Source organism: Amaranthus tricolor, chromosome 16 (genome assembly GCF_026212465.1).
Source record: "Amaranthus tricolor cultivar Red isolate AtriRed21 chromosome 16, ASM2621246v1, whole genome shotgun sequence".
Classification (NCBI taxonomy): Eukaryota; Viridiplantae; Streptophyta; class Magnoliopsida; order Caryophyllales; family Amaranthaceae; genus Amaranthus; species Amaranthus tricolor.
Window position 1 is genome coordinate 2,556,195 of NC_080062.1, and position 11,952 is coordinate 2,568,146.

Here is an 11,952-nt window from a genome sequence, read left to right on the forward strand (position 1 = left end):
GATTGATCCTTGGTGAAAATTGGTGAAAAACGTTATGTGCAACCTCACATAAATAAGATGTGCACATGTTTTAATAAGTCATTTTACTTTAATCTATTATAATCCAAAACCCAAAAACTATAAATCTTTGACCTCATCGAAATAAAAGACATGATACACTATACAAACTAACAAAGATGTTGTAATCGATTGATCCTTGGTAGAAAACGTTAGTGTACAACTTCACTTAAATAAGAAGTACACATAATTTAATGAGTCATTTTACTTTAATCTATTATAATTTAAAACCCAAAAACTATAAATCGTTGATCTCATCGAAATAAAAGACATAATATATACAACAATATATTTCATTACTTGGATAAGAAAAAGTACCATACAACCAAATAAAATTTGGATTAACCATTACCTTAGAAGAAACTTTAATTATTTTATTTACAAATCAAAAGACAGTCACAAAAGATTACAATTCAATCCCATTTACATTGAATTTGATGTGTATGCTTGAAATTATACTTCATTATCAAAATCCCATCAATCCTCCTAATCAAAAAAGTCTCAACCAAAACATAACAACCAAATCTTCTCCATTTCCTATCCCCTTTTCCTTTTCTTCTAATCCTATCAATTCTTTGCACTCTAACATCATGTTCTTGATCTTCTATCCAACCTCTTTCCACTTGTATTCCTCTCATGGCTTCAAAAACCGCTAAACTTAATCCAAACTTGACCCGATTACCATTCCCCAAATTGCTAGGGACTGTGAGACATACAAATCCTAGCATAGGGTTTACTTCTATCATGGCTTCTGCCCCATAAACTAAAGCTTCTTCTCTTTTTACCAATACATCAGTCACAATAGTTTCATCTTCTTCGTTGCTTTTATTCTCTTGTGAATATATTTCTTCCCAATATTGCTCCAAGGTTACCTCATAGAACATTGATTTCTTCATATGCCTCCACAACTTAGCCTCTTCCCTACATTCAAATGAAAATGCATATTTAAACAATGTACTTGGAGCCAACATTATTATTTCTTTGCTTTTAGATTACAGCATAATATAGTAAAATGACTCGTTAAGTTATGTGCACTTCTATCGTATGACTGTGTAGCGTACATCTAACTCTTAAATCGTTCCTAAATGAGAGCTATTTAATGACATTGATGCTAATGAATGTTGTGAAAGAAAGCACAATGATGATCAAATATAAATCTTATTGTTGTCAAGGAACCAACTAAACCAAAAGCTTAAATTGATGGGTGAGCCCCATAATATGTTATATACTCTGACACGCCCTCTCACCTGAGATCCTTTTGGGCTAAAAGTGTGTATGCAGTACAAACCCATTTCATATCTGGCAATAGATTCTACTTTAAATGAGAGGTGGTAGGGATTCAAATCCGTGACCTCTTGTCATGTTGGCTCTGATACCATGACAAAAATCAACTCAATCAAAGCTTAAACTGATAGTTTAGGCCCAAAATATGTTATATACTATAAAAATTAAATTCATGGCCAACAATCATTATTCACGGCTTCTCAAAAGTTAGAATATTTAGTGTCATATATAAAGTATAAAACTAATTATATATAACCTTAAACTTATGATAGAGTTAGTCAATCTGTCAAGCAGCAACAACAATTCCAAAGCCTTAATCTCAAAATATAGAATCGACTACATGACCCAATAGATCATTTAGCCAGCTAGTCATGTAGAATAGATCAATAAGTTTCATGCTTTTACCTTAGGAACAAGAAAGGGCAATACCATCGGCCTAAAATTTCCGCAGCACGTTGATTCCGAGATGGTAATGGGTAAGAAGGAGGTGGAGGAAGAGATGCTTGAACAGACTCATCAAGGCCTAATGCATCCTGTAGTTTTCCTCGAATTGAGCGATGAACTCGAATCAGCCACCCTTTTTTACGCAAGAATCTTGGAGGAACACCATCATAAGCCACAGATTTTGCATAAAAGCCACCACCATGGTAACGCCGGATCTCAAATTGTTGGTATACATCTCTATAATCAAATGGTCTTGGTTTTACATCATGTATCATGTTTTTGTAGCAGCAAGAGCACATGTCTGATTTTTTTGAACTTGTGCATGCTTTCCTAAATTAGCAAGGACACATGCTAAAGAATTAATGCATATAGTTATAATCATCAAATTATAAGTAAACAAAGAGAAAGAACAATATATCTAGTACAAAAATCTTGTGGGTTTAATCAAATGCTCAAGATATGGTATCAAAGCCAACGTGACCAAAAGATTATGCGTTTAAATCTCGACTACCCCTTAAATTCAAGCTATAATGGGATATTCAACATCAGGTATAGGAGGGCATGTGTTGCATCACACTTTTAGCCCAAAGAGCTCTCGTATGAGAGGGCGTATTAGAGTATATAACATATTTTGGGGGCCTCAATTATCAATTTAAGCTTTTGGTTGAGTAAGTTCCTTGACAATACAAACAACGAGCAAGAGAAAATTCATGCTTTGTGTTATTGGTGAGAAACAAACCCAATAATTTTACAAGAGCAAAAAGAAAATTTCTCAATCATCATTAGACTAATCCATAATTTTCGGAAATTAAAAAAAAAAAAAAAAATCCACATAATCATTGAATTGTATCTTGGATTCTATAGGATGAATATACAAGTAAGACTATGTTATTAGTAATATATGCTTTTTTAGGAGATAATTATGAAACAAATAATTGGTTTAATTTCAATCCAAAAGTAGGCTAATAATAGTACATGGTCAAAAGTTTGCTGGTTAATTAGTGATTCCTTCTTTAGTCCTTTTTTTTTCTTTAATTTCTTTCAACTCTCTTTTACTTTATTATTATCTTTTGAAGCACCAATTAGCATATTATCTCCCACCACAGACGACTCGAAAAAGAGCGGAGGCGAAGTTTTTAATTTTTGGTGAGAAGAGAATGACTTATTTTTCATTTTAACATCTCAAAAAGATTAATTGGTGCAGATGAAAATTTTATATTATTTGTTCAATTTTGTTGTGTTGATAGCAAAATCAATAAATATTATCATTAATTTAAAATTAGAGTGAAAATAATTTATTGGTCAAATATCCGATAAATTTTACTCTACATTTTTATTTTTACGAGACGTGGCTGATCTTCACCCACTAATAGCTCTACCTATGAAAAAGAGTGAAAATTTTCACTTATCATCTACTATACTATGGATTATCATAAATAAGAATTGCTATTTGATTCCTTATTGCTTTGTCGTAAGAGGGTACAAGTATGGTCCATCCACTATCGTTTCCCTCGAATCTTACGTGTGGGAATGCTAAATTGATGAATATTATACATACGTTGAACTAAGAATTGCACAAAATTTTATGAGTAATTAAACTATAATTTACTATAACCACGCAATAATAGCTCCGCCCCTGAAGAAGAGAAGAACAGAGTAGAGGTTGCAAAGTAAAAAGGAAATTCTCACTATTCATCTACAAACAATTATCCATGTAAAAAGAAAAATATTGAGGGTGTTTGAAAAATGACTGATAGTTGATTAAAATGACTTATTTTGACCAATGATTTTAAATCCGCTGCTATCTAATTTAGCAAACACCAGCATTAGATTGTTTGACCACCATATCCTCAATTTGTATCAAAATAAGCTAAAACTATCCAATAAATTATTTTACCAAACACCCCATTAATTCAAATCGATAAAAAAATATTTCTTCTAACTCTATATAAACAAGAAAAACACATAATCAATTGAAGGAGCACTAAACTATATATAGTTCATTAAAATGAGAAACATGATGAAAGTAGTACATCTAGGGTGAGATAGAGACTTACCCTTTGTGATGGCCTTTGGCACGTATGATATAGTACCTATGAGCAGATAAAGGCTCCCCAACAACAGGAAGGAACCACACTTTAGTAACACTAGGTTCTCTAAATTCAGATGAATGAACAATTGATAAAAATTTGTTCTGAGGAAAGGGCAAATTCTTAATGTTCTTATAATCACAACCACCCCAACAATAAGTATCAAACTCTTCTGATTCTTCATCTGTTATAACTAATACACCTGTATTTGGTGCATAATCAGGTGCCCTTAATGATAAGCTACTGGGATCTTTCCTGTACAATGATAGACCCCTTGTAACATACATATCCTAAATTAATTAAATCACAAAATCACTCTATTTTATTTTTGGGGATTAATTTTGATTGTTTTTTTTTTTTTTTTTTTTTTTTTTTTTGTGATATTACATTTAGGTTTTTGCAAATATATATGGGGATATTGTCCATTTGCAGGTACATGTAATGCATATATCATCTTTAATTTAATTAAGTGGTTATCTTTTTTATACTTTATTGTAAACTTTGGTATGAAACTTTAATCTTTTTATCCTGGGAGTCATTTCAATTAGATATATTCTCTCCTCTCTTTTATTTAACATTATCTTTCCCTTTCAATCCACAAGACTGTTTTAGTTATTTTGCGTTATTTTTATTTTTGAATAATGACATACAATTTCTTTTAATTTTATTCATACATTATAATTCTCTTTTAATTTCATTCACACAATTCATTCTATCTTTCATTTACACCAAATCATTTTCTTAAAAAATATCAGTTTTCTCTTTTTAACTATCCATAGGGATTTAAAAATATATCTATACGTATATGTATTTCTTTGATTTTGCTATATTTTCATATTGAGTGATCTATTTAATTTGCTATATTTTTATTTTTAGTTGTGGTCTCGTTTTTTCTTTTTCAATATTATATGCAGATTTATTCTCCTTTTTTTTCATCCCACTTTATTTCATAGAGTTTGCAACATTTTGCTTTTTAGTATGTCTTATTAGTCTGACTATATTTCTATTTTTGATTATAAATTGCATTTTTTCTTTAATTTGTATCACACATTTAGCTTTTACTTTTATCTGATTTACATATTTTTCTCACTTTTCTATAAAGCAATTCACATTTTTTTTAATTAATTTTTCTTCCTTTTATCGATTTAAAAAAAATTAATTATTGCAAATCCATAGAAAAAACTTAGGGAGCGAGTATTTTCTATCTATTTAATTTTTATTTGATTCTCCCACAATTCTAAACCAAATCTTATTATAGCATTGAAGGGGGAAAAATAGAATTGGGTGATTGAAGTAGAATTCCTTAGAGATGAAGATACAAGGATAGTGCAAGTTCTTTAAAGTTTGTGGATAATTTTATGCATCTTAGTGGGTCATATCATATGAGCTTTAATCAAAGTGTTCCAAAGACACTACTAGAAAACAAAACAAACCTACATTTTCATGCATATCCCCTAATGACCAATACTTTTAGCAACTACTTGACTTGTTAATATTTGTTAATATTTTATATTGATTTTTATATTGATTTAGTTGTATCGTTGTATATTATCCAAAGATTAAGAAATAATAAAATCATCTGACTTATGCAAATAATATATTAAAGTACAATTGAAATATGAAGATGTCAATAAAAGAAAATAGTGGTACCGATATAAAATAATATAGACGAATTAGAAAAAGTCGTAAAAGTCTCTTATTTTGGAGGGAGTAAGTTTATATTGATTTTCTTTTGCTAGTTTGCTTGTGAGAACTTAAAGAGTTTTAGTGATTTTTAGTTATTTACAAGAGTATTTCATATTTTGGAGTGACCCACATAAAAAATTGATAACCATACAGTATGCCATATAGTTTAGAGTTTTAATAATGATAGTAAATACCTTCTCCGTTCAAAATACTTGTAATATTTGTTCTTTTATACAGTTCAATGTACTAATTTAATTCTTAATATCTCTAATTATGTATAATAAAAAAATTATAAAAATTTGATTACTAATCTTTGCATGGACATGAATCAAATAAGATTCCACTTGACTACGTTTTAACTTATAAATTAAAAATTAATTACAAATTAAGAGAGATAAATAAATAGTATAAGCATTTTCGATGTTACAAGTAGATTAGAAGGGAGAAAGTATAACATGAAAATTTTAGGACATAACATGGCTAGAAGCCGAGGTGAGGGAAGGGTAGATGGGGAATCACCTCAAACTTTTTTCGTCGATATAAAATATAATTCTATTATGCAAATTTTTTACCGCTTTAAAATTTATAGGATTACTATTAATTCAACAATAAAGTTGTTTTTTTTATCAATAAAAGGATTAAAAATTTAAATCTTCAACTTTCTTTTCGTTTTCTATTCTAAGCTTTTTTTTTGGCTGAAAAAATAATACTATAAACTTTTACTTTTAAAATTTTAATTCAAATTCTGCTATTGGTTAAATTTTTTTTTTCTCACTTGAGAAAACTATATACAAACCGATTCCATTGAACACGTGTTTGTAATTAATCTTTGAATTTTGCTATTTAAATCATTTCCTTAATATTTGGATTAAACATCAATTTTTAACATACATGTGTTATGATCACATTCTAAAAAATATGAACCACCCTTTTTTATGTCAAGCTTTACTATAAATTAAAATCATTAATTATTTGAAAAAAATCATCCAAGCTTCAAACCTAAAGAGTTTAATACAAATTAAAATCTTTTTTTCAATCTAAAAACAAATTCAATTTAGTGAAAATGAATACCGAGAACGCCAGTTACCATGCCGGTCAAGCCAAGGCCACAACCGAGGTAAATTTTCATCAAGTCCTCTCTTGAGAGACCATTTTTTGTAAAAATGGTTCTTAAGAGCCCAGTTCAAATCCTATATTTAGTTAATATTTTTTTTTTAAATAGAAAAACTGTTGTCCCCTCTTGGGGTTTTTTTAAATTTGAAATATGGGCTGGCCCATATAAGAGAGGTCTTTTGTAGAGACCGTCTCAACAAAGGTTTTGCGAATTTTCTAAACTTTTGCATTTTCGCCAATATTATATCGTCTTTTTCAGATAAAATTTTTTGATTAATTTTCAACTATTCTTTTTCTTTCCTCAACCTATTTTATAATAAAAAAATTATAACCTAAACGGTATTCAATTAATGTACATTTTAACTATTTAATTCATAATTACTCTTCTAATTGAAACATAATTCAACATTTTCCTCTTAACCTTTTCAGAAATTAATTTAAATCATTCCGTTTATAAAAAAGTCACATTAATTTACATTAAAGAATTTAAAAGCAAATTCATAATAACAATAATGATCAAATAACACTGCACCTAATGTTACCTTCATATAAATTAGAATTATTTTTTTCATTTCTCCTTAATTATTTTCAATAATGGGGATGTTAAATATTTAAGTTTTGTAATGTACTACCACTTCATGGATCATTATGTAATTGTGACAATAAAATTATTTTTGGTGAATTTTTAAGTTCATTAAGCCAAACAATATAATTGTAATTATTAACTTTTTTTAATGCATTTTTGCTTTAATTTTTTTAAAATTAAAAACTCTGTCATTATTATGGTTGTATGGATTGGTAGATCTTATTGTTGTTGTCTCTCAGGAGAAAGCCAGCAACATGGCAGACAAGGCTAGCTCTGCTGCCCAATCTGCAAAGGAATCCATTCAAGAGGTACTTAATTGAGATTTATTAGTTTTTTATTTGATTTTATGAAAATATAAATGTAAGGATAAAGTCGGTTTAATGATACTTGAAAAAGTTAATTAATGTACGTATGAACTTTTTTTCAATATATTATCTTTTACATATTAGTTTCAAAAAAATGTTCATAAATAAATTGGTAACTTTTTTGAATTATGAACAATATTTCTATTTACATTTTCATTCAAACCATTTTAAATATATTAAATATTTAGTTTGAGTAATAAACGATTTAAACATATAAAATAAATTTATTTTTATTTTTGGGCAGCAAGTTAAATTGATCACACTTTATAGATATTCAAAAAGTATATAATCTATCTATCTATCTATATAATATACTAATGAAGAAATGATTAGGACACATGTCGACTTCACAGTAAATATTTTCCCACTCTTTTCATGTTCTTATTAGGCAAATATCTTTTTAGCATATCTTGTAATATCTTTCTGATTAGATTTGTTTAATAGATTAGTTACAAAAGATTTTAAAACTATATCTTATTTTACTAAAATTTACCATATACAATCAATTAAGATATGTAGTATCTTTTAATTACAATGGATAATTATTGGATAACATATTAATTATTTATGTACAAAAATTATTTTCGATAAAACATTTTTGTAATAAACTAAGAAAAGAAAATAATTTTTAAATAAATTAAATAGATTATACATTAATTATTTAAGTAAATAATAAGAAAAAGATGTTGGTGAAATAATTTCAAATGATAATTCTATCACCTATTGATTATTATAGTAAAAAAAAATACTCCCTCCGTTCCCCAATAAGGTTCCCACAGGAAATGTTCACGGAAATTAAGAAAAATAGAATCTTTTAAATGATAGATACATTATTTTATTAAATAATAAATTTAATGGAGGAAAAGGAGAGACATAAACATTAAAAAATATTAAATAAAATTTAGTGGAAAAACTATGAGGATCACAACTAATAAAAAATATTTTTATAAAGTTAATGGAAAATATATAAGGACCATAAAAAATATAATAGTGTTAAAATGAAGTTAATGGAAGATATGTGGGACTATAAGTATTATTAAAATATTTAATCTGAATGATTAAGGTTCTTTTTGGTTCGAAATTTGTGACATTCATAAAAAGATTCTTTATTGGAACAATAAATGGAACACCCCAAAAGGCAAATAGGAACTTTTTTAAGGAATGGAGGGAGTATGTTCTTTAGGCTAAAAACTTATTTTAAGGTTTTACAACGACATTAAACATTAAAATTATTATTTAAATTATTTTGTATGTGTTCAAATTTTCTATTATTTTAATGTAATTACTTATGATCTATATTGTTAAGTGTATGATATTATGATTATGTTTTATATATATTAGTAATATATATCTCAATCTGATTTAGATCATGCAATAACTTAATTACATATATAAAATTAGTAATTTTTCATTTAAATAATCCATAAAACGTGCTTGGCACGGGAATCTATCTAATTATTAGCTAAATCAAACACATTATTTAAATTAAAGATTTAAACATTATTATTATTGATCTTATTTATATTTCAATAGGAAAATTTTCTCAAATAATTAATGAAATTTTAAGGTATTTTGATAGAAAATTAATTAATTAGTGTTAGAAAATTAATTAATTAGTGTTGGTTAATTAAATTTTTTAGGCTGGATCACAAATGCAATCCAAGGCACAAGACACAATGGAATCAGTGAAGGAAGCCACCGGGATGAAGAAATGAAGCTCCTAATTTATTTATGTTTTGTTATTTTATTTTATTTTTGAAATGGGTGTTTTATTATTTAGAGATATTCTATAATTTAATTATCATTTATTAATAAATATGTGAAGCTTGCTTATGGAGAGCTTTTTGTAGCACCAATTTTTGGCCGTTATAAATTAGGATGTTTCTATTTTATCATATAATAAAGAGATGCTTAATTATATGTAGACATGCTTATAATACTATATAATTCAAATTTATTTTGACATTTATATTAATGCAAATAATGTTAGCTTAGTTTTCTAATTAATCTTATTTGATTGAATTATTTTGTTATCTAACCTAATTATCATTTTTACTCTTTATAAAATAAACATAATATTTTTATATTAGATAACAGAAGAAAATTATAATACTTCTCGATATATAAGTTTCATATAAAAAGACGTACAATAGATAGCTATGGCTCTGTGCAACTTGGGCTATAGCATAGGGCCCTCAGCCCTAGACAGCCTCATATTTGAAATTTGCACAAAATACGGGTATTAAATTCACCAAAATCGAATAACACTAATTTAAAACTTATTCCATAACTTAGAATGAAAATTTCTAGATTTTGATATGGTAAAAATGATATTTTAATAAGTATCATCTTTTCTTCTGTTTTTTATTTTCTTTGAATTTTCAGTCTTTTTGTAGAATGATTAAGATCTAAACCATAGTAATTCTACGTTGAAGATAGAGTATTCTTAATTCTTAGATGTTTTGTTTCTTAATTTAATTTATGCTAAATTATGAAATTCTTTATTAGGAGATCTCTAATTTATTATACTTCTATTTGAGAAATGAGAGGAAGAAAGTTACACATACAATATAAAATATTACTAACCGATCAAATTTAGTTATTTCAAAATTTCACATTTTAAATTTTAATTTTTATATTATAAAAATTTATTTAATTACTAAAATTTAACTTGATGTGTACGCTTTCCCGTGCTTACCTCGTGGTAATTAATGTTTGGCCACAAAAATTAAATATCAACAAAATATATATGGAAGGAGGCATTATATTATTTATGCCTTTTAATTTTAGATTTTTGCAGCGAAGCTCAAAAATTAATGAAACGGTTTTATTTTTAAATCATTCATAACTAGGAAACGTGAAGCTACTAGACTAATTATCTGATAATTAGATCACACTAGGGACAATCTAAGAATTGAAGATTTGAATTTAAAAATTTTTAATAACAGACATCATCGACAACACATCGATCTTTACAGACAACTTAAGTGTACAAGAAATATTGAACCATATAATAATAATAATAATAATAATAATAATAATAATAATAATTATTATTATTATTATTATTATTATTATAATAATTATATTATTATTATTATTATAATAATAATAATTATTATTATTATAATAAGGATATTACTTTATTCTTGTATATATTATAAATATTTTATTCTAGTTGTATAATGCTCCATATTATTTTGTAATATTTTATTTCCTACAACTATTTTTTACATTTCTATATATATATATTTGTAAATTTTTGATGTTTTGTATTATTTTGATTCCTTGACTGCAAACCACGTTTTTTTTCAGAAATGGAAAATAAAATCACAATGCACTCTAACCAACTGCAAAATATAAAAAGAAAAAAGTAATTAAAATCGCTAGAAGGAGGGCTTGAACCTCCGACCTTGTGGTTAACAGCCACACGCTCTAACCAACTGAGCTATTCCAGCTTTCGATTTTATATGTCATTAAAAATATATTGTTCCTTTGGAAATTAACATTTGAATTGGCTGGACTTTGATTTATTGAAAAGCGGTGAGAATAAAGGGCACAATCTAATGCCATTTGCATTCGGGTTTATATGAAGTATCACAAATTCTTGGCCTGTATTTCTTTATGGGCCAGTCTAGTTAGGGATTGTACCTTTTCATAAGAATTTGTGATTCTTTATTAAGACTGCTTTATCGTGAGACGGTTAATATTGACTGATCCAATTTAAAATTTCTTAATTTTAAATAAAAAATTGTTTTATTTAGTTAACTGCTATACAAATTTAACTTTAAACTGCTTGTATAGGTCTGTCTCACGGTGAGACAGTCTCATATAAGACTTGCCGATAATGTATATATCAAATTGCAAATTGGGCTTGCTTTACCATATTGCTAGTGTATTTTTTTGTCACAAATTCTTAAATGAGACAGTTTTATGGTGAAATAATTTTTAATGGAATAACTAGTGTATCACAAATTCTTGTATGAGAATGTCTTAATTTGAGAAGTGTCTCATACATAGATTAAATAGTTCAATAACACAAATTATTAGCATATAAACTTCTTATTTTGAGATCGTCTTATTGAAAGTCTCTCACAAGAGTAGCCATAAATTTATTAAAGTGATCACTTGTATTTTAAAGGAATTTATTAAATAAATGAGCTAATTATATGAGATTCTCTATAGTGAAACGGTGTCATACAATACCACAACTATTATATGACTAAGCTTATAATATGAAGGGAGTAGTATATTTGGTTGTCAAATGCATGTTATTTTTGTGCTTCAAAATGACTAATACATGCACAAGTCAAGCACATAAACCTGT

General features: G+C 27.0%; 2 protein-coding genes and 1 non-coding gene across 3 annotated transcripts; 1 reads left to right on the forward strand and 2 right to left on the reverse strand.

Annotated features, from left to right (window-relative positions):
* Positions 1–373: 373 nt before the first annotated feature.
* On the reverse strand, positions 374–4,298 carry LOC130802337 (uncharacterized). The gene is made up of 3 exons (XM_057666309.1): positions 3,843–4,298; positions 1,747–2,115; positions 374–978 (listed from the first exon to the last, which is right to left on the reverse strand). Exons 1-3 carry the CDS (start codon positions 4,160–4,162, stop codon positions 471–473), a joined length of 1,197 nt encoding a protein of 398 aa, XP_057522292.1. The 5' UTR covers positions 4,163–4,298; the 3' UTR covers positions 374–470.
* Positions 4,299–6,582: 2,284 nt separating this feature from the next.
* Positions 6,583–9,533, forward strand: LOC130802338 (late embryogenesis abundant protein 2-like). Its single transcript, XM_057666310.1, has 3 exons — positions 6,583–6,678; positions 7,500–7,568; positions 9,266–9,533. Exons 1-3 carry the CDS (start codon positions 6,625–6,627, stop codon positions 9,338–9,340), a joined length of 198 nt encoding a protein of 65 aa, XP_057522293.1. The 5' UTR covers positions 6,583–6,624; the 3' UTR covers positions 9,341–9,533.
* Positions 9,534–11,009: 1,476 nt separating this feature from the next.
* On the reverse strand, positions 11,010–11,083 carry TRNAN-GUU (transfer RNA asparagine (anticodon GUU)). Its single transcript has one exon. It is a non-coding gene; the product is annotated as a tRNA-Asn (tRNA).
* Positions 11,084–11,952: the final 869 nt, after the last annotated feature.